Genomic DNA, 22,226 nt, shown 5'->3' with positions numbered 1-22,226 from the left:
ACTTTTAGTCATAGAATATCTATTTTTTTCTGATTCCGCCATTGTTGGCAATTCTGTGCTGTCGTTTTCCACTAAACACATTATGCGTCTCCTCATGCCGAACAACTTTCGTGCTCTGACTATATTGACATCAGACCTTTAGCCCCTTCTATGAACAGCTTTTGTCCCCATGCACACCTCTCAAGATTTGCCATTGACAATGAAAGGGGAATTCAGGTCAACTGTCCGCTAAATCTTGTCCCCACACATCTCAATATAAATACCAGTAAGACGCGGGAAGCGAACGCAGCTGAGATCCTGTCAGTGTGTCTGTCCCGCTGTTACTGTATATGTGGACCTGGCCCCTTTTGTGCCCATATATGGAGCTGAGTGGACCTGGCCCCTTTTGTGCCCATATATGGAGCTGAGTGATTGCTGATGCAACACACTCCATATTTGGATAGCGGGACAGACGGACAGACAGACAGACACACAGACATGATCTGCTAGGTCTCATAGTAAGTGCTCACTGCGTTCGCAAATATGACGTAAATTAAACATCAAAACATTAAACGCCATTGACAATGAAGATAACTTAATTAACTTAACTTATATTTAAACGAGCAAATCGGCTAACCACATGTTGTGTTGGTGGGAGCGCTTGGAAATTAAGTATAATTATGTAGCAAGGTCAAATGTCTGCTAACATAAATTGATGTACGATGACAAGAGCGCCCCTCATTTCACACGGGTGTGATTTTTAATAATATAAACAATTCTTAGTTTTCGTCTATCTGCGCTCCAGGCCAAACAGTAGAGGACTGACTATGTCAACCTGCTTAGATACGAAACTCACAACCATTGGCCAAAGGGTGGCGCTATAGCGATCAATTGAAAATGCTAACTTTGAAAAGCATAGCTCATGTTTGACCACCAGCAATAAAACTTCAATACATTACGGTAGGAATTTAGGAAACAAATGTGGTATAATGGGGGACCGATATGCCCTGAGACCCTTAGATCTCCCACCATTTTTAACATTTACAACACTCCGACAGAGTTTAATGTTTGTTTTGTCTCCAACAGCAGTATAGTTAGGCCTACATAATGATGACATTTTGAAACAAAAGTTTGTTTCTATCCAGTGTGAACACTAGATGGCAGTGTTTGACCACAATAAAACTTTGTAGCGTCACGCAGACCTCTCTCTCTCTCTCTCTCTCTCTCTCTCTCTCTCTCTCTCTCTCTCTCTCTCTCTCTCTCTCTCATGGATAATGGACAGAGTGATTTCAGCAGCACTAGGACAGGACTAGGAGGAGAAGAACGGGACACAAAAGTGGATGTTTGTCTACATTGGGGTTTTTAAGCGGCTTGTTTCTAGACTAAAACAAATTGGATTTTTACTGCAAGTGGATATGTTTTCTTTCTCCCGAAACTAAATAATAAGAAGCAGAAAAACAGACCGAGCAGAAGGGGAAAAAACATCAGAAAGAAGAAGAGAAGATACACATCGAGAGGAATTTATTGGGAGTTTAACCCCGGGGTGGTGACACAGGACAACAACACAGGAGAAAACGGGAGAAAAAAAACTTGTTTTTTTTGGAACAAACAAACAAGTCTGTGAGGTTATCAAAACAACACTAAAAAAAAAGCAGCTCTTGTTGAACAGGACATACAGTAATCATCTGCCTCCTCCTCCTCCTCCACTCCAGGAACACACACAACTTGCAAAGGAATAAATAACCGCTGTTGTTGTTCTTGTTTTCTTCGTGGGGACTTTAAAAAAAGTTGCTTCAACAACAACCGCAGAACAAATTAAACTTTTTTAATTAAACTATGGCGAAAAAGTACGACTTTCTGTTCAAGTTGCTGCTGATCGGAGACAGCGGAGTGGGGAAGACTTGTCTCATTATCCGCTTAGCTGAGGACAACTTCAACTCCACGTATATATCTACCATAGGTATGTATGTAACTACTGTACACGTATAGCGGAGGCTTTCAACTCTTTTCATTTCAAGGCCCATTCTTTATTCGGCATTTGAGCCACGTTGACCTTACCATTTGATGACATTTATAGCCTCTCAGACCCAAAACAATTGTCTTATTGTTGATAGGATTCCATGCTGTATTGATGTTGGTAGCCTACTATTAGGAGAGATAACAGACCAACATACGTTGATCAAAATAACAATTCTTATACATTCTCTAATTGTGTAGACTTCGTGTAAATTAAGTAATAATGTGATGTTTAACAATAATGTAACTCCCGAGAGCTAAAAAGGAAGCCAACTGATTTCATTTTACACTCTCAAGAGTTAAAGATCTAATTAAATAAAGTCAATTTGGTTACCAACTCTCCATCATTTTGCTAGGGGACCAGCTGGAGGACCACTGGTGGTCCCCGGACCACTGGTTGAAAACCACTGGCCGATAATAATAATATCAACCCTAATATTGTTGATAATTATAAGGTTGCCCCTATAGTGGTTCTCAAAGTGATTGGGGAGGGGGTCCCTGGGGTAAAATGTGTACAGCATCACAATCATTTTAACCACTTTATTTATACGTTGTCTATTAAAAAATAGCAGATTTACAAGCTTGTAGCCTGTGCTATTTTTGAACATTTTTGGAAAATCGTTGAATATTTTATTTATTTATTTTGGAGGGTTGTCGAACAAATGTATAGGCTACCTATCGATTTGATTTGTGTTAAGGACAGAAAAGTTTGAGAATGACTGGCCTTTACACATTATATTATACAATTTTAGGTTAAATTATACTGTAGTTTACAGAAACATATAACATTTATAAATGTATGAGGAATGTGCTGTATTTCTATAGGCCTATATATATGTTACATTTCATAACCACAGTGTTTTGGCCAGTTGGCACTTATTCTTGACTGAATGTGAGCATAGAGTGTAGAACATAGAGTGACAGACAGACACCTAATAAGCCCCGTCAGACCTCATCACATATTCTATGTGCTGCTGTCATATACGGAACCTAACATACGATGTGTTCTATTTGTGCTTGTCTATGTATCTATATGTCTATTCTAACATAGAACATATCATTGTCTGGGTGGAAAAAAAACACATTTACGTGTCCTCGTACCAGTGTTGATTTCGTCGACTAAAACTAAGACGAAAAATGTTCGTCGCCTACCGTTTTCACTGATAAAACTAAGCTATGATGACTAAAACTAAGACTACATATATTGACAATTTCGTCAACAAAGAAAAACTAGACTAAAATGTTAGGAAGGGACTAGTGGACAAGAGATCCAGTAGTCATTTTACACTTGGTTGCATGCTGAAAATAGCAGCGTGAGTGACACATTGTGAGCTTGTAGATCGGCTATTTTCAGCAAGTGTAAAATCTGCCATTACGACGGCATCAATAAGGCCCACAAATACATTTTAGTCGACTAAATCAACTGTAGATTTAGTCGACTAAAATCGCATGACATTTAGTCGACTAAAACTACACTAACACTAAAACATTCCAGGTGACTAAAACGAAATGAAGTTTCATTATTTCCAAAGACGATGACTAAACTAAAATACAAATTTGCTGCCAAAAACAACACTGCCTCGGACAAATAATATGGTTACTTTTCAATAAATGGATGTGAAGAAATAGACTAACCATGTGTTCCAATGAATGGATCCAATGGTGTTGCTGTTTAGCCACAAGCTCTTGTATATATCTGTCATTTGTTGGTTCAAGAAAACACACAGACTGACAGACATGCACCACTTTCACTTAAAAAAACAAAAAAAACATCACACCCGTGTGAAGTGAGGAGGGGCGCTCCTATCATCTCATTCCGGCCAATCAGAATTTGCGTCCTCACCGTCGTCTTCAATGTTTGTGTTTTTACACAGACACTCAAAATGCTCCATTCATTGTCAATGGCTTTTAATGTTTGTGTTAGGACAAAATGTGCGTTACATCTATCTGGACAATAGGAGGGTTACACACACACACCAACATCTGGACAATAGGAGGGTTACACACACACACACACACACACACACACACACACACCAACATCTGGACAATAGGAGGGTTACACACACCAACATCTGGACATAGGAGGGTTACACACACCAACATCTGGACAATAGGAGGGTTACACACACCAACATCTGGACATAGGAGGGTTACACACACCAACATCTGGACAATAGGAGGGTTACACACACCAACATCTGGACAATAGGAGGGTTACACACACCAACATCTGGACAATAGGAGGGTTACACACACCAACATCTGGACATAGGAGGGTTACACACACCAACATCTGGACAATAGGAGGGTTACACACACCAACATCTGGACAATAGGAGGGTTACACACACCAACATCTGGACAATAGGAGGGTTACACACACCAACATCTGGACAATAGGAGGGTTACACACACACACACCAACATCTGGACATAGGAGGGTTACACACACACACCAACATCTGGACATACTGTAGGGAGGCCCTCAAAAAAACAATACTGTTATTACGATGAAGTACTAAATCATTTCCACAAAAAAAAAAAAAGTAAAAAAGTTTTGCTCATAGTTGCCGTCTGTCTGTCTGTCTGCCTCCTTGCCTGCCTTCCTGTCTGCCTCCCTCCCTGACTGTCTGTCTGTCTCCTTGCCTGCCTGCCTGTCTGTCTGCCTGCTTGCCTGTCTGTCTGTCTGTTCGTTGGAACGTAGAACTCCGGAATGCACACATCGTGACATCATCATTCTAATGACCAATCAAAAATGTTCAGAATTCCAACAACAGAAGAAAGTAACATCATTCCATTCCTCATGTCCCTGGCAGACAGGAAGCTGCTCTGAAGAGCTCTCTCTCTGAGCTCTCTCTCTGAGCTCTCTCTCTCTCTGAGCTCTCTCTCTCTGAGCTCTCTCTCTCGTGTGTTTCCTGTGTTTTTAATATGTACTTGTTTTCCCTTCTCTTCTCTTGGTATCTCTCTCGTTGTGGTCGTGGTGGCGTTTCGCTTGCCGTGTTTGGTATAAAGCGTCCGTTTGTTCTCCAACTCTCTTCATGCTCAGTTCATCTCTCTGTCACATCTCATCTCTTTGCTCCTGTCTGTACAAGTTCCACCCACCCTCATTCCTCTCTCTCTCTCTCTCTCTCTTTGTTTCTCTCGTTCTCTGACTGCCCCCTTCACTTTCATTCTCTCTCTGTCTCGCTCTCGCTCTGTCTCTCTCTCTCTGTTTGTCTGTCTGTGTATTGCAGGAAACTGAGCCCAGAGCAAAACGGTAGACACAGGTTGTGTACATACAGTAATATACCATATGTCATTTCTGTGGGTCACCACTGGCCTCTCCTATGCCCAGCTTTGAGTCTTTGTACAGTACATATGTCATTGTTTTGGGGCACCACTAGCCCCTCCTATGACCAGCTTTGAGTCTTTGTGTGAACACAAACACGATGATTTTATTGGCGTGTATTGAGGATAAAAAGTGAGGGCGCCAAAAGTGAAGAGCATTGAGAAAAGTGACAAAGTCCTGGACCGGAAGTTGGCAGAATGCACTGGACTCACACAGGCAACAGCCCAGCTTTAATGATCTTAAATCCCTTCATTTTAGATAATAAGTCTCACTGGTTTAGTAATGGAACAACAACAATACTACAGAGACTTTAGTTGTCACTGTGCAATACAGACAAACAGTCGTCATGTTGCCCTTGTTGAAAACATTGTATTTCAAACTCCAGCTTGTCCCTCTCCATCCAGGCTGCATGAACAGAGCTCGAGCGCTCAGTTTTCTGACCCCTCAATGTCGTAACTCTATGTATGGCTCTGCCTCACTTCACACGTGTGATTTTTACAGTCTGTACTCACTGTATTCAACTGTTCAGTCACTCACTTATCAGCCAGCTGTCCTACTGACAGGAGACACTCACTCACTCACTCACTCACTCACTCACTCAGTGTTCAATCAGTAAACCACTCAGTCACTCAGTAGACAGACAGACAGACAGACAGACAGACAGACAGACAGACAGACACGGAAGTCAACATTACAATGAAATGACATCGGAATTTGTCTTGTGTTTTCAATTTGTGTGACCCATATATGCTGGGGGAGAGAGAGAGAGAGAGAGAGAGAGTGTGTGTGTGTGTCATTAAGCTCATATCTGAGGGACTTACGTCATTGTTTGCCCTTCCTTCCTTCCTGCTTGCCCCCCCCCCCCCCCCCCCCCCCATCTCACCATCTCCCCCTCCTCACCCCCCCCCCCCCCCTCCCTCCCAGGCATCGACTTTAAAGTTAAGACCATCGACGTTGACGGCAAGAAAATCAAACTACAAGTCTGGTAAGAAAAGACAGGCGAGGAATGGACCTTTATCTGTTGGCTGTTTTTAACCCATTTAGGCCTGAGGCCGGTTCCATACGAACGGACCTTTGTTCTGTTTGCTGTTTTTAACCCATTTTGACCTGGGAACGATTCTGCAAATGTCTTCTACATCCTGACAGTTTTCTGAAAAGGCTATGTTTCTATGTCAGACCTAGAAGTTCAATGTGTCCGTACAGGGGTCAGGGGTCATCGATGTGTCTGTACAGGGGTCAGGGGTCATCGATGTGTCCGTACAGGGGTCAGGGGTCATCGATGTGTCTGTACAGGGGTCAGGGGTCATCGGTATGTACACGTATACAGACACATGTATCCGTGGCAACAAAAAGAAAAGTCACACCATTATAATGTTCTTATTCTGATCAGAAGACCCACTTACTGGGTGCCATTTCTGCAGGTTTTCTTCACAATCTGTATGACACTTATGACACTATGGCACATTAGGAGTCCCAACTAGTACTCAAATGTTTTATTTGCAAGGACCCCCTTGAGAGTGTTCCACATTCCATTTGATCAGGGTTCCCTCTAGGTCGTCCTCGGATGAGTTCCAGACCCGTGATGGTCATTCAGGGCTATAGCTCTTTATGCGTTTCTATATTGTCTAGAGATGCTCCGATCAATAGGCCACCGATCGGTGATCAGCCGATATTCACTCCAAATGACTCGTCTCGATCGGTGATCGGCAATTTACCCTGGAGAAACCGTCTCATACCATTTAGGTGGTATAAAATATAATCAGATATATATATATAGTATAATAAAATGTTGCCGTGGCTTATATAGGTGGTCAATGGTGACCCCAAAGGTCGCCGGCTCTGGCGCCCTATAGCTAAGTCATCAGAGCATGCCCTGGGCTACATCTGGGCAACATTTGGCGCTTTTAGACGAATTGGCGCGAAATATCCCTAAGCTCCTCAACTCTGGGTACATTAATGACTGTTCCTTTCTCTGCCTTTAGCTCCTCAACTCTGGGTACATTAATGACTGTTCCTTTCTCTGCCTTTAGCTCCTCAACTCTGGGTACATTAATGACTGTTCCTTTCTCTGCCTTTTTGTTGTTGAAATGTTTTCCTGAGGAAAGAGGAACATCCCTGTTGTTTTATGACTGTCTGCATTGTCCAGCCGTCCACCACACACACATTGTACACAATGCACGCACGCACGCACGCACGCACGCAAAACCACTGGCATATAGCATATATTAATTGCATTGTTTAACAACATTGCTGTCTGGTGGAAACCTTGGCCAAAACCGTTCATTTTTATTACTATTTTAAAAAGGGAAAAAATCAACCTGAATATAAGTTTTGATGTAAAGAGAAAGAAGGGGTATAGGACTTGATACGTTTTTCAATATACTTCTTCGAACTTTAAGGATTATGAAAGATCATTATTATTATTATTTTTGCAGGGACACAGCAGGACAGGAGAGGTTTAAGACCATTACCACAGCGTACTACAGAGGAGCCATGGTGAGACATCACACACACACGCACACACACACACGCACACACACACACACACACACACACACACACACACACACACACACACACACACACACACACACACACACACACACACCCACACACACACAATTCAGGCATTTAGCAGACGCTCTTAATCCAGAGCGATTTACAGTAAACAAGAACAACACAAGGAAATACACCAAAGATTGTAATAAAGAATCTTAAGGAAGCTATAAGAACCTATAGCATCTGTCTAACAGTAGATTATCTGTACAGTGAAGCTACAGCATGTCTACTACATAAAATGCCATCTAAATGACATAAGTTCGGCCTTTGCATATACGCCTGTAAGGCTAAGGCTAGGGCAAGTGCTACGGGCTAAAATGGAGTCTGAAGAGGTTGGGTTGTCCGACAGACAGTTAACCCTTTTAGCCAAACAAATGTACTTTTGACCAGAAAAAATTGCTATCACGGACGCCACCTTTAACTACGAGAGCTGTTTACACTTCTAAACTGTCTGTCTGTCTGCACACTAAACCCAAGCGTTTAGGTTATAACCTGTTTTAAACACATATTTGTAACACTTTTTAAACGTGTCACAGTGTTTAGATTATAAACAGAAGAACATGTTTAATCGCCTGTAACACTTTTTAAACACATAAACGTGTTTAGTTTTTACAATCAAAGTCAGTCATATAGGTGTTTAGAATTTGAACACTAGGGGCTGGATTTTGAAGGTGCGTTTTACCATGTGGTAATACATAAATTGGCCTCGCTCTGCGCACAATCGTATTATGAAAGCCTTATCGTCCCGTGTTGAACGCACACACATATGGAATACGACGTTGCTGAATATTTTAGCATTGTGGGAGTGTCCATATGTTAATTATTTTCGCTTTGCGCAATTTGCTATTAAGCCCCTTGACCTGCGCATAACGATTAGACGTGGGTCTAGGCACCTCATAAACGCAAAAAGAAGAAAAAGCACTGTTTGATTTTACACTTGAGCGGCTCTGGGACGCTGCTGGAGTGTTGCCAAGTCTGTTTATTATAAGCGGCTTCTTTTTCTGTAAAGTTGCTTGTAAATATTGGTAGTTGTGGTTGCTTTTCTTGTTTCTAAAGGTTTCTCCTAATGTTGTTTAAACCAGTGATCCTCACACAGCACATTCCCATGTCAAGGATCCCCAGATGAATGCATTTGCCCAACTAAGGACGGCTAATACAAAAATGTAATTACATTTTTCCAAGATTACTTTTGAAAATAGCAGATCTACCAGCTCACAATGCATCACATTCATTCATTAAAACTATGAACTCTGACTGCAGGCGGATATATAATGATCATTATAACAATGTGCAAGAAAATATTTAAAAATATGTAAGAACTTTATATTTGTGGACAATCAAAATATGTTTTTTATTTTAATGTGGTGTCATTAAAATTAATCTGGATATGGCAGACTCAATATCTAGAAAATAAAAACATGGCACTTCATTTAAAATAGGTTACAGACCCCTGTTATATGCGCTTATTTTGGGATTCTTTTTATAGACCTATTTACTTACTCTGAGACATGGCAACAGCGTCTTTTTATTGCGTCATTTTATTGGGAATGTTGAGATTAGAAACGGCCATAATTCTTTCATTTCTCAACCTTAAAAAAAACCAAAAACATATGCATAATCCTTGGGAAGTTTGCTTTCATACGCTGTATCACACTTGATTCAAGTCTTCTTCAATAAAATGCTACGAGCGAAGACCATACCATCACGGGACCATACCGCATCACGGGCATACAGGCATTCAACTCATTACTCATTTCAAATATAATATAATTATAATTTAAATTAAAATATAATTTTACTGGTGTTTCTCAATAGAAACAACTTATTTTGAGGCATGAAGGTGACAGCATGCAGTGCAATAGGAATAATTAACCCAAATGTTACAAAGTCATATATGTCATGTCTTCTATGGTGCCAGCCTGAAGAAATGTAATAATAACGATCCCCAAAGTGCGCATTCCGTATGTGACATCAGCTGACTGGTAAAGAAAATAGTACGGACATGTTGATTGGGTAACTCTCAAACACGCCTTAAACACTCCCATGACTAATTCAAGGCCGTTTTGCGCACTCCACGGGGTGTCGAAAGCGCTTCTTAACATGCTTAAAATTGCAATATGACTTACCTCACGCCCCCAGCTCATATTACTGTAATAGGTAAAACGCACCTTCAAAATCTAGCCCTAGGTGTTCTCGTGAGGTGTTTGAGTGAACTAGTGTTCTACTGTATTTTATGACCATTAATAAACATTTGCCATTTTATTATTACACACATGGTGTTTAGGTTTAAACGCGTCACATGTTCCAGGGATTTACAGTGTGTGTGTCTGTCTGTCTGTCTGTCTGTCTGTCTGTCTGTCTGTCTGTCTGTCTGTCTGTCTGTCTGTGTGTAGGGAATCATCCTGGTGTATGACATCACAGATGAGAAGTCGTACGAGAACATTCAGAACTGGATGAAAAGCATCAAAGAGGTGAGACAGACAACCTGAGACAAGGTCGCATGATGTGTGTTAAATATATGTAATGTATGTGAATAAAATATATAATGGTAGGATAAGGTGTTTTCTTTGGTTAAAATAAGTGTTAAATATAATATAGCTCTATGTATTCTGATAGTCCTCATTGCTGTGTGCGTTTGTTCATGAGTCTCCATGTCTCTCCAGCTCTGTATTATTAAATTATTATTATTATTATTATTATTAGAGAGAAAATGCATTTGGAATGTTTACCCGACATGATACAGATTGAACAAGTGAAATTGTAAGTAAAGACACAAAGAAGTGAGCACACAAAAATGGAACTGGAACATCATAAAAGTTGAGGCTGATGAATGGATACTTTCTCCTGATTTTGCTGAAAATGTTTATGAAGGAGCTGCAGAAACACTGATATACAAATGATTACTATATGAGAATATAGAGCTTTAACCTTTGAACAAAAAAACCTTTTTGTTTTAACCAAAACAATATCACTCACAGACAGTATACCTTTTACGGTTATAGTGTTGTCATGTAACTGTTCCATTGTGTAATGGCATTTTAGAATGGCAAATAGATTGCCAAATATATATATGCATTATTGTGTATTTATCTGCCTTCCATTCAGTTTCATACGACAATTGTTAGATGCATTTTAGGATTCTGAAATATTGTTTTGTTTTGTTTTGTTTTGATTGTTTATTTTCACATACAAAAATATTTCGGAAATGATACAGGTCACTAAAAGATGTGAAGGAGAAAGCCTAAAAACCCTCCAGGGGCTTGCAAGTGGCTTCTCCAGGCATGTTTATACATTCAGTATGGTTTTTGTTTGTTTAAAGAAAAAACAATTATATTGAACATGCAGATCTTAAACATTAGAATACAGATAAAATACAGGGACAGTGAGAGGACGGAGATGTACTGTATAACAAGAGAAAAGCACAATAGACAGAAGTCAGACAATAAATCCGCTATAGGAGAACATTGAGTACACCAGGTTAATTTAGCAGACCGTATGGGAAGTACTTGGTGGTTATTAGGAGAAGTGATTTTAGAACCTTCTTGAATTGATGAAAAGACAATTGCCATAGATTTTAGACCCTCTGAAGCCTACTGTATATTAAATTTAGATTCACGTGTATATGGAATTAAACAGAAACAAATGGCCAATTTAACTCTGGTGGCAGATCTCTCTCGGTATAGCATCACATCTGAACTGACTTCTCTTTCTGCCCTCTCCCTTTGTTACTCATGCACGCACGCACACACGCACACACATGCGCCACACACACGCACGCACACACACGCACGCACACACATGCACCACACACATGCACCACACACATGCACCACACACACGCACCACACACACGCGGGCACACACACTAAATCAAATCGAGAGAAGAATTGTGTTTGCATTTCACTCCAACAAAACAAGTGGACAAGTGGAAGCATGTTGTGTGTGTAAAAAAAAAAGAAAAAAATCCTAATGTTCCTACAGTATCTCCATATCATGTTAGCGGGCAGAAAAACAGGGGCAGAAATCCTTGATTATATGCTATGAAAGGAAGTTGTGAAATAATGCGGGGGGGGTTTGTGATTTTATGCGGTTGAAATATGCGGGAAGTTTGCACGATTATTCTGAAAGAAATGTAAACCCTGCACGCAATCTACGGCTATATATACGCCATTCATTTGGCTGATTAACCCATTCTGAACGGGAACCCGTTTTGGTGTTAGCATCATGTTATGCTTTAGCTATTGAAAAATAGCAGATCTACAAGCTCGTAGCGCGCCACCGAGTGGCGCGCTATGAGCTTGTAGGTCTGCTATTTTTGAAAAATCGAAGAACGACTGACATTTTTTTTAATCTGATCTCAGGTCAGAATGGGTTCATCAGAACCAGTGTGTGTCCAGTGGAAACCTTGTATGAATCTGATCTCAGGTCAGAATGGGTTAAGCGGTAAATTATGTGATCGTATACTGTAATCACGTTCTTCTGGGAGGGTATAGATCGGCCATTTTCACAATATTTATCTGTGGAACCGAGTCAAACTATGAATGCAATGCAACTCCTACATTCCAGGTGCTTGTCAGGGGGGTGATAGGATCACACCTAGCACCAGTGTTGTTTTTGGCAGAATTTTTTTATTTTAGTTTCAGTCATATAGTCTCTTGAATAGTTTTCATTTAGTTTTAGTCACATTTTAGTCACCTGGAATGTTTTAGTGTTAAGTCTTAAAGGGACACTTCACCCTTTTTGCAAAAGAATATATGTTAATGACATTTAGAAGCTTTAGAACACTTTCCTGGGGGTCTTTATGTGTGTAATATGTGGTTTTAGATATTTTAGATTGTAGCAGTGAGCCTGACTACATGTTGTCTCAGTAAGACAGCTCTCCCCCCTATCCACAAGGATGAGCAGTGCACCAAAGAATTATGGGAATTGCAGTTCAGGAAGGACCAGTGTCCATGACATCAGAGACAACAGGCTCACTGCTACAATCTAAAATATCTAAAACCACATATTACACACATAAATACCCCCAGGAAAGTGATCTAAAGCTTCTAAACGTCATTAACATATATTTTTTTGCAAAAAGGGTGAAGTGTCCCTTTTCAGGATTTTAGTCGACTAAATCTACAGTTGATTTAGTCGACTAAAATGTATTTTGGCGGGCCTTTATGCCGTCGTAATGACTGTAAAATATCAGATCTACAAGCTCACAACGCGTCGCTTTGTCGACGAAATTGTCAGTGTATTTAGTCTCAGTCTTAGTCATCATAGCTTAGTTTTCATTTAGTTTCCGTTTAGTTTTCGTTAGTGGGAAAAAGGTAGTCGACGAACATTTTTCGTCATCGTTTTAGTCGACGAAAACAACACTGCCTATAGCACTCCTCTCTCCTCACATCCACTCTTGTCCCCTACATTCGACGGTCGCTACAGTTTGCTTTGCAGAGATACAGCGCCTGTACTTTGGTGACATTTTTCCGACGTTTTTTGTCATTTATACATTTGGTTTCTTCGTGACCTCAAGCTCGTTAAGAATGTTATTTAGACAGCGTGTGTGTTTTTTTTAGTTTTTTTTTTTAGACGGATGCCAGGGTTTGGTGTTTACCTGGTATATATGCCCGGTTACTTTGAAGCACCAGATTGTTGTCTCTTTTCGTATGTTTGTGACTGTTTGTTTACTGTGTTGCTTGTTGTTCAGGCTTATACTTTGTCTGACTCTTTCTAAGTTGCACTATAAGAGCATATCTGCTGAATGCTTTAGATGGCATTGTAAATTGTATTCCTCTCCATGTGTCCACCGCACTCTGACTGTAGGTGCGCTACCCCTTCAAAACATATAAAAATTGACTTCAGTTCAAAACATTTCTTTCATTTTCCCTGTTCAAAAATGAAATAATTGTTTTGAACTGAAGTCTTGGTGTGATGCGACCCATTATAAACTGTATAATACAGGTGGTGGTGTAGAAAAAGTACTCGCATGTTTTACTTAACCCATTCTGACCTGAGATCAGATTCATACGAGGTTTCCACTGGACACACACTGGTCTGATTAACCCATTCTGACCTGAGATCAGATTCTAAAAATGTCAGTCGAAAATGTCTCTCAAATCTTTGAATATAATTATATAACGTTTTTAACTCAAATCTTTGCTTCTGGGGGGGGGGTCCTTGGAACAACATATTTTCAGATGGGGGTCGGCGGCCAATTACATATAATTCTTGGGGTCCTTGAGATGAAATATTGAGAACCACTAATATAGAAACATGAGGTTTTTCAGAAAATTTAGAAGACATTTTCTAAATCAGGCCTAAAATGGGTTAAACACTTTCTAAACACTTTACTACAAACCTCTCTCCTCTCTTCCCAGAATGCATCAGCGGGTGTCAGTCGGATGTTGCTAGGCAACAAGTGTGACATCGAAGCCAAGAGGAAGGTTTCAAAGGACACAGGAGAGAAGGTAAGGACACAGGAGAGAAGATAAGGTGACGAAGCCTTTTTGGTTCATTTTGATTTACTGTTCTCATTAGAGGCTGCAGGGACACATGTCTGACTCTAGAGGCGCCCTTGAGCAACACATAAGTTCTGACCAGTACAACCACAGTCTGATACTGTTGTACTGACCAGTACAACCACAGTCTGATACTGTTGTACTGACCAGTACAACCACAGTCTGATACTGTTGCACTGGGAGCTGACCAGTACAACCACAGTCTGATACTGTTGTACTGGGAGCTGACCAGTACAACCACAGTCTGATACTGTTGTACTGGGAGCTGACCAGTACAACCACAGTCTGATACTGTTGTACTGGGAGCTGACCAGTACAACCACAGTCTGATACTGTTGTACTGGGAGCTGACCAGTACAACCACAGTCTGATACTGTTGCACTGGGAGCTGACCAGTACAACCACAGTCTGATACTGTTGTACTGGGAGCTGACCAGTACAACCACAGTCTGATACTGTTGTACTGGGAGCTGACCAGTACAACCACAGTCTGATACTGTTGTACTGGGAGCTGACCAGTACAACCACAGTCTGATACTGTTGTACTGGGAGCTGACCAGTACAAGCACAGTCTGATACTGTTGTACTGGGAGCTGACCGGTACAACCACAGTCTGCTAACCTTGCAATGTACAGTAGCTTGCTAAGTTGCTTGGGCTTCTTTCTCAATAAATATGAAGTCATACTGGTAGTCAGTGCAGAGCAGCTACAACTCAGATTAAGGGCTTTATCCGGTATAGTCTCGCCTTGCCAGACTGTTTGCCTCGCACAATTTTCAAATGAAATCCGTCATGCAATCTGGACGAGCAACGGAAGCTCTGAGCTCTGAGTCAAATATAAAGCGGAAGTGAAGCCTCCAACCCACTTCCGTTTTCCTCTTTAGATGCGCAGATTTATCTTAATATATAAATCAAAATCATCTAAGCTTAAAAGGAAATGGAAATTAATAGATAAAAAAAAATACAAATAAATCGTGAGCAGAAATGCCAGCTTCCGTTACTCGGATTTCTGGAGGTGTGTAGTTCTAGAGTCAGACAGACAGACAGTTGTCTAGCGACGTGTGTGTGTGTGTGTGTGTGTGTGTGTGTGTGTGTGTGTGTGTGTGTGTGTGTGTGTGTGTGTGTGTGTGTGTGTGTGTGTGTGTGTGTGTGTGTGTGTGTGTGTGTGTGTGTGTGTGTGTGTGTGTGCGTGTGCGCGCGAGCGGTGTATCATAAACACCTTATCATTCTATCTTCGCTGCGATAAGGAACAGGATGTTGTGTAAATGTGTAATCACTGGCGTGTTCTCTCCTTCACAGCTCGCAAAGGATCATGGGATACGCTTCTTTGAGACCAGCGCAAAGTCCAGCATCAATGTGGAAGAGGTGATCTGTCACAATTATTACATCATCGCCCATTCACAATTAGCGTTGCTGTAATCGTCATAATCATTCCCATGTTGAATTTTTTTTTTACATTTTTCAAACTTGTTTTTCTCCAAAACATAGCAGAAATTGCTGCTCTACATTCAGATCACTGTAGACATGGCACTCTATAGTGAAAACATGGTTTCATTATTATAGATCTCCCACTGTTAGTTTCTTAGCTATAAGTCTGATTCATGATTTTTTTATGTATTTGATGAATTACCATGTGTTGTTCTTGCTTACTGTAAATTGCTCTGGATTAAGAGCGTCTGCTAAATGCCTAAATTGTAATTGCAGATCAGCTATTCCCGCTATTTAAATTCTACTTCTGTGTATACTTGCGTTATTTGTCATATCTGCCCTGCAGTGCAATTACAAAACCTAAAAATCACAATCAACTTCAATCTTGTCATCGTGACTGTCTGTCTGTCTGTCTGTCTGTACAGACAGACAGACAGACAGACAGACAGACATGTCATTTTGTCGAGTCATGTGTGCTGACCATTCCTCTTATATGAGCCGTGAACGATGTGATGTTTGAGATGTTTGCTCACACACAGGCTTTCTGTGTGGCGTATAGAGGGGGCGACTTTTAATCCCCTGACCTGTGGGCCCCTTTAACGAGGAGGAATGCATGCACTTTCTCCCTTTTAAAATGTACTTCGTGGGTGATTTGTCGCGCTTGTCACGTTATAGTCACTTCAAAGGACGGGGGGAGTGTTTTGCTGTTAATCAGTCATGGACTGAGAATTAAACTCCAGTGCATTACATATATTGTGAAGTCACTAGCTCCTGTCTGATTGGACAGGACAGGACATTATATTGTCCAATCAGAAAATGGAACAGAAAATAAAAGGGTTTAGGTGACACGACAGTTTTCTGCCCTATTATAGAACAACAGTGTGTTGCCACGTTTGCCAACAGCAAGTAGCAAACACACTATAAAACACCAAATGGGGTTCCCCGCCCTAAATGGGTTAATCAAGGCTATTAGCGTGACGTATGTTTGATGATTATTAATTATGCCACTTGAGACACACAGCTGCTGTTGAATAAGAGCTGCTGTTGTTCTTCTGCAGAGAACTCAAAGAGTTATATTATCTCTGCTGCCGATCAGTCTCTGAATAAATCAGTTTATTCTGGAAAATCAACGCCTGCACGCTCGTCTGCTCTTCCCACTGCTAACCTGACAGAGGCAGTTAGACAGGCAGACAGGCAGACAGACAGACAGGCAGACAGGCAGTTAGGCAGACAGGCAGTTAGGCAGTTAGGTAGACAGGCAGTTAGGCAGTTAGGCAGTTAGGTAGACAGGCAGTTAGGCAGTTAGGCAGTTAGGTAGACAGGCAGTTAGGCAGTTAGGTAGACAGGCAGTTAGGCAGTTAGGTAGACAGGCAGTTAGGCAGTTAGGTAGACAGGCAGTTAGGCAGTTAGGTAGACAGGCAGTTAGGCAGTTAGGCAGTTAGGCAGACAGGCAGTTAGGCAGTTAGGCAGTTAGGCAGTTAGGCAGTTAGGTAGACAGGCAGTTAGGCAGTTAGGCAGACAGGCAGTTAGGCAGTTAGGTAGACAGGCAGTTAGGCAGTTAGGTAGACAGGCAGTTAGGCAGTTAGGCAGTTAGGTAGACAGGCAGTTAGGCAGTTAGGTAGACAGGCAGTTAGGCAGTTAGGCAGTTAGGTAGACAGGCAGTTAGGCAGTTAGGCAGTTAGGTAGACAGGCAGTTAGGCAGTTAGGTAGACAGGCAGTTAGGCAGTTAGGCAGTTAGGTAGACAGGCAGTTAGGCAGTTAGGTAGACAGGCAGTTAGGCAGTTAGGCAGTTAGGTAGACAGGCAGTTAGGCAGTTAGGTAGACAGGCAGTTAGGCAGTTAGGTAGACAGGCAGTTAGGCAGACAGGCAGTTAGGCAGTTAGGTAGACAGGCAGTTAGGCAGTAGCAGGCAGGCAGACAGACAGACAGGCAGGCAGGCAGGCAGACAGACATACAGTATATGCAATTTAACCCAGATTTAAATGTCTTATCTATGTTCAAACTACACTCACTTTAACCCAGTCTCTCTGCCTCACCCTCCTCTCTGCCTCACCCTCTCTCTGTCTCTCTGTCTCTCTGTCTCTCTGTCTCTCTCTCTCTCTCTCTCTCTCTCTCTCTCTCTCTCTCTCTCTCTCTCTCTCTCTCTCTCTACCATGTCATGTGACTACAGTCCTTCCTGTCCCTGGCGAGAGACATTCTACAAAAGTCCAGTAAGAAGCCGGTGAGTGGCTGTGACCTTTGACCTTAGTTTTCCTGTGTTCACCACTCCTATCGTATCGGTCTATATGGGCCATTATTTGACATCATTATGCAGCCAATTTATCTCCTAAACCTCAGTAATAATGACCGGTACGTGTTCTTAACAGTGAAATAATTACCTGTTTAATCGGTGTGTAATCTTAACTCTTTGTGTCGTCGACAGGGTTTAATTTTAACCCTTAGTGTCGTCGACAGGGTGTCATTTTAACTTTTTGTGTCCATTTTAACTCTTTGTCATCGACAGGGTGTAATTTTAACCCTTTGTGTCGTCAACAGGGTTTAATTTGAACCCTTTGTGTCCATTTTAACTCTTTGTCATCAACAGGGTGTAATTTTAACCCTTTGTGTCGTCGACAGGGTGTAATTTTAACCCTTTGTGTCGTCGACAGGGTGTAATTTTAACCCTTTGTGTCGTCGACAGGGTGTAATTTTAACCCTTTGTGTCGTCGACAGGGTGTAATTATAACCCGTTGTGTCATCGACAGGGTGTAATTTTAACCCGTTGTGTCGTCGACAGGGTCTAATTTTAACCCGTTGTCATTCACAGGGTGTAATTTTAACCCGTTGTGTCATCGACAGGGTGTAATTTTAACCCGTTGTGTCGTCGACAGGGTTTAATTTTAACCCGTTGTCATTCACAGGGTGTAATTTTAACCCGTTGTGTCGTCGACAGGGTTTAATTTTAACCCGTTGTGTCGTCCACAGGGCCCTACGGGTCGAGAGGTGAAGATCACGAGCGCCACAGTGAAGAAGAGGTCGAACTGTGTGCTCTTATAGAAACACACACACACACACACACACACACACACACACCACTACACCGCCTTAAAAAGCAACACCGCAGTATTAATGACAAAGTGCTCTGGCTCCATCTGCTGGCCACAGACAAAACCAAAACAAATGAAAACGTTTTGAATGTTTTAAAACCAGTATTCCATTGTGTTTAAAAGAGAATTCACTCAATCATATTTTTGTATTATTCCCCATGGAATCTATCGCTAAAAAAAAGAATACTCATCTCCTTTGACATTTGGGTCATTCTGCAAGCCACAATATTGTTGGTTATTTCGTGGACCAGTTTGAAAACTGCCTTTAAACCTCTTTCTACACTGTTTTTATTTTATATTAATATAATTTTCTGTCGTCATATTTTGATCTTTTCCCGATGTCTGGCGTCCCTCTCTTGGGTGCCGACCCGCTAGTTGTGAAACACTAAGGCTAAGAGGACCTCAAATGATGTCGTTTTGTTACACCGGTGGTGTTCAAAGTAGGGTCCAGGGACCCTCAGGGTTCCGCGAGGCGCTTCCAAATGGACCCTTTACAGGTCTGGAACTACTGAAAGCGTACAAATGGTCCATTTTTAGTTCCATTTGTATGCTCTCAGAGTTATGGGGGTGGTCCTTGAAAATAAAACGTTTGAGAACCTGTGTTACATTTTTAATATGACCAAACATGATGAAAATAAGTCTTACTTATGACTGCGTGAACATTCCTCCGTTCAAAGCTATACCGTTGGCTGTTAGCGCTCTGACTCGTCAAAGGGCTATTTTATACAACTACAAGAAGAACTATAGCGCTACGGCTTTGGGCCGATTCATACTCCTATTATACGGCCGTTTCGTTGCTGTAGTCATGCCGAAATGATTTCGGCTCATCGGAAATTTTCAGTAGCACCTAAGAGACGACTTTAGGACGGTACCCGCCCCCCCCCCCCGAACCTCAAATGACGTCACATTGTAGGCTCTACAGCGCCGAACCGACTTTTATTCGGCTCTAAAATAGGAGTGTGAATCGGCCCTTTGTTTCAAAAAGGTTCTCCAGAATCTAATTTTGGGCCCTGCTCAGGAGTCAGGAGGTAGTATACTAACCCTAGGTTTTCGCAAGAATTCAGCGAACTTGGTCCTTTCAAATAACTGCATACAATGCAGTTATCATTAAAGGACCACTTCACCACTTTTCAACCTATCTTCGTACAATAGTTCCTCACTAATGTTCATGATAAAATACCGCCATTCGTTTCTGTCTGTGTCTCATAGGAGGGCTGTGGGCAGTTCAGAAACCCGTCTGTGTCTCATAGGAGGGCTGTGGGCAGTTCAGAAACCAGTCTGTGTCTCATAGGAGGGCTGTGGGCAGTTCAGAAACCAGTCTGTGTCTCATAGGAGGGCTGTGGGCCGTTCAGAAACCAGTCTGTGTCTCATATAGGAGGGCTGTGGGCAGTCCAGAAACCAGTCTGTGTCTCATAGGAGGGCTGTGGGCAGTTCAGAAACCAGTCTGTGTCTCATAGGAGGGCTGTGGGCAGTTCAGAAACCAGTCTGTGTCTCATAGGAGGGCTGTGGGCAGTTCAGAAACCAGTCTGTGTCTCATAGGAGGGCTGTGGGCCGTTCAGAAACCTGTCTGTGTCTCATAGGAGGGCTGTGGGCAGTTCAGAAACCAGTCTGTGTCTCATAGGAGGGCTGTGGGCAGTTCAGAAACCAGTCTGTGTCTCATAGGAGGGCTGTGGGCAGTTCAGAAACCAGTCTGTGTCTCATAGGAGGGCTGTGGGCAGTTCAGAAACCAGTCTGTGTCTCATAGGAGGGCTGTGGGCAGTTCAGAAACCAGTCTGTGTCTCATAGGAGGGCTGTGGGCAGTTCAGAAACCAGTCTGTGTCTCATAGGAGGGCTGTGGGCAGTTCAGAAACCAGTCTGTGTCTCATAGGAGGGATGTGGGCAGTTCAGAAACCAGTCTGTGTCTCATAGGAGGGCTGTGGGCAGTTCAGAAACCAGTCTGTGTCTCATAGGAGGGCTGTGGGCAGTTCAGAAACCAGTCTGTGTCTCATAGGAGGGGCTGTGGGCAGTTCAGAAACCCGTCCACCAGTGACATAATCGTAAAAAGTATCATATACTGTATATATATATAATATATATATATATATTCGCATTGCAACTTTTCAGGAATAGAAAGCCCATCAATGAAGTCACTGGTTTCTGACCCGCCCTCATATGAGACACAGACAAGTGTCAAGTATAGAAAGAAATGGTGCTATTTTATCGTGGTCATTATTGAGGAGTGAGGGCCAATTATATCGGTTGAAAAGTGGTCCGTTGTGTGTGTGTGTGTGTGTGTGTGTGTGTGTGTGTGTGTGTGTGTGTGTGTGTGTGTGTGTCATGCTACACATTGCATGAGTCCCACCGTCAAAGAAGCTGCATTAGTTCTACAACTAATCATCCCTCGGTTGAAATGATTCATCCAGTTAGTCCAGCTTATTCACCAGGCTGTGATTGACTTTATTTACAACTTATTTAAAACTACTAGAGGTCCTGATAAGATAAGAAAACCAGCAGTATTAGAGGTCCTGGTAGGAGATAAAAAAAACCCAGCATAGCAGTATCGGACGTCCTGGTAAAAGACCAGTATTAGAGTTTCAGATAAAACCATCAGTACTACAGGTCCTGGTAGGTAGATAAAACCATCAGTATTACAGGTCCTGGTAGGTAGATAAAACCATCAGTATTACAGGTCCTGGTAGGAGGTAAAACCATCAGTACTAGAGGTCCTGGTAGGTAGATAAAACCTTGGTTGGTTGGTCGAGGAAGGCGTGTGTTGTGTGTCTGTGTGGAGGACTGAGAATGTGGAAGAGAGGAACAGAGAAGAGAATAAGAGAGGAACAGAGAAGTGCAATATGAAAACATGAGTGAACGTCGGAGAGAATGACGGACGGATGGATGGAGGTGAGAGAATATAATTTAAGGGCAGATTCACACTACGGTCCCGGATGGATGGACACTTGCAGATGTTGTGTTAAGTGTGAATGATGCGTACCTATATAGCGAGCGTTCCCGGGAGCAGATCACCCAACCGTTCCCGGGAGCGCATGGAGGGCGTCCCGGGAACCGATTGAAGTGCGACGGATACAGATCGATGCATTAATGCATGAACGCATTGAATACAGTTAAAAGTGGAAGCATCAGTGGAAGAGTCAAGGCCAATGTATTGTGAATCATGGCCAGCGGGGGGCCAGGCAATCGTATTCGGGAACAGTTTGAATCGAACGAACGACTCGAGTGTGAATCTGCCCTTTAAGACAGCATTGAAGCAAGGACAAGGAGAGAGAGAGAGAGATGGTGAGGGAGGAGTTGATATGAAGGGAGGATAACTGGAGGAGGCGAGAGGGGAGG

General features: G+C 42.1%; 1 protein-coding gene across 1 annotated transcript; it reads left to right on the top strand.

The window, feature by feature from the left end:
* The first annotated feature begins 1,261 nt into the window (after nt 1-1,261).
* rab13 (RAB13, member RAS oncogene family) lies at nt 1,262-20,447 on the top strand. Its single transcript, XM_080768632.1, has 8 exons — nt 1,262-1,939; nt 6,251-6,311; nt 7,762-7,822; nt 10,279-10,356; nt 14,248-14,337; nt 15,686-15,751; nt 17,984-18,034; nt 18,778-20,447. The coding sequence occupies exons 1-8, from the start codon at nt 1,816-1,818 to the stop codon at nt 18,847-18,849; spliced, it is 603 nt and encodes a 200-aa protein (XP_080624758.1). The 5' UTR covers nt 1,262-1,815; the 3' UTR covers nt 18,850-20,447.
* The last annotated feature ends 1,779 nt before the right edge of the window (nt 20,448-22,226 follow it).

This window comes from Protomyctophum bolini (genome assembly GCF_963924005.1).
Source record: "Protomyctophum bolini genome assembly, chromosome: 7".
In the NCBI taxonomy this organism is placed as follows: domain Eukaryota; kingdom Metazoa; phylum Chordata; class Actinopteri; order Myctophiformes; family Myctophidae; genus Protomyctophum; species Protomyctophum bolini.
The sequence above is the reverse complement of the archived record's forward strand: the minus strand, read 5'-3'. Positions and strand labels throughout refer to the sequence as shown.

Coding starts and splice junctions, on each gene's coding strand:
- rab13 (XM_080768632.1), top strand. CDS start 1,816: ATGGCGAAAAAGTACGACTTTCTGTTCAAGTTGCTGCTGATCGGAGAC. Junction 1,940..6,250: donor CACGTATATATCTACCATAG/GTATGTATGTAA, acceptor CCTCCCTCCCAG/GCATCGACTTTAAAGTTAAG. Junction 15,752..17,983: donor CCAGCATCAATGTGGAAGAG/GTGATCTGTCAC, acceptor ATGTGACTACAG/TCCTTCCTGTCCCTGGCGAG.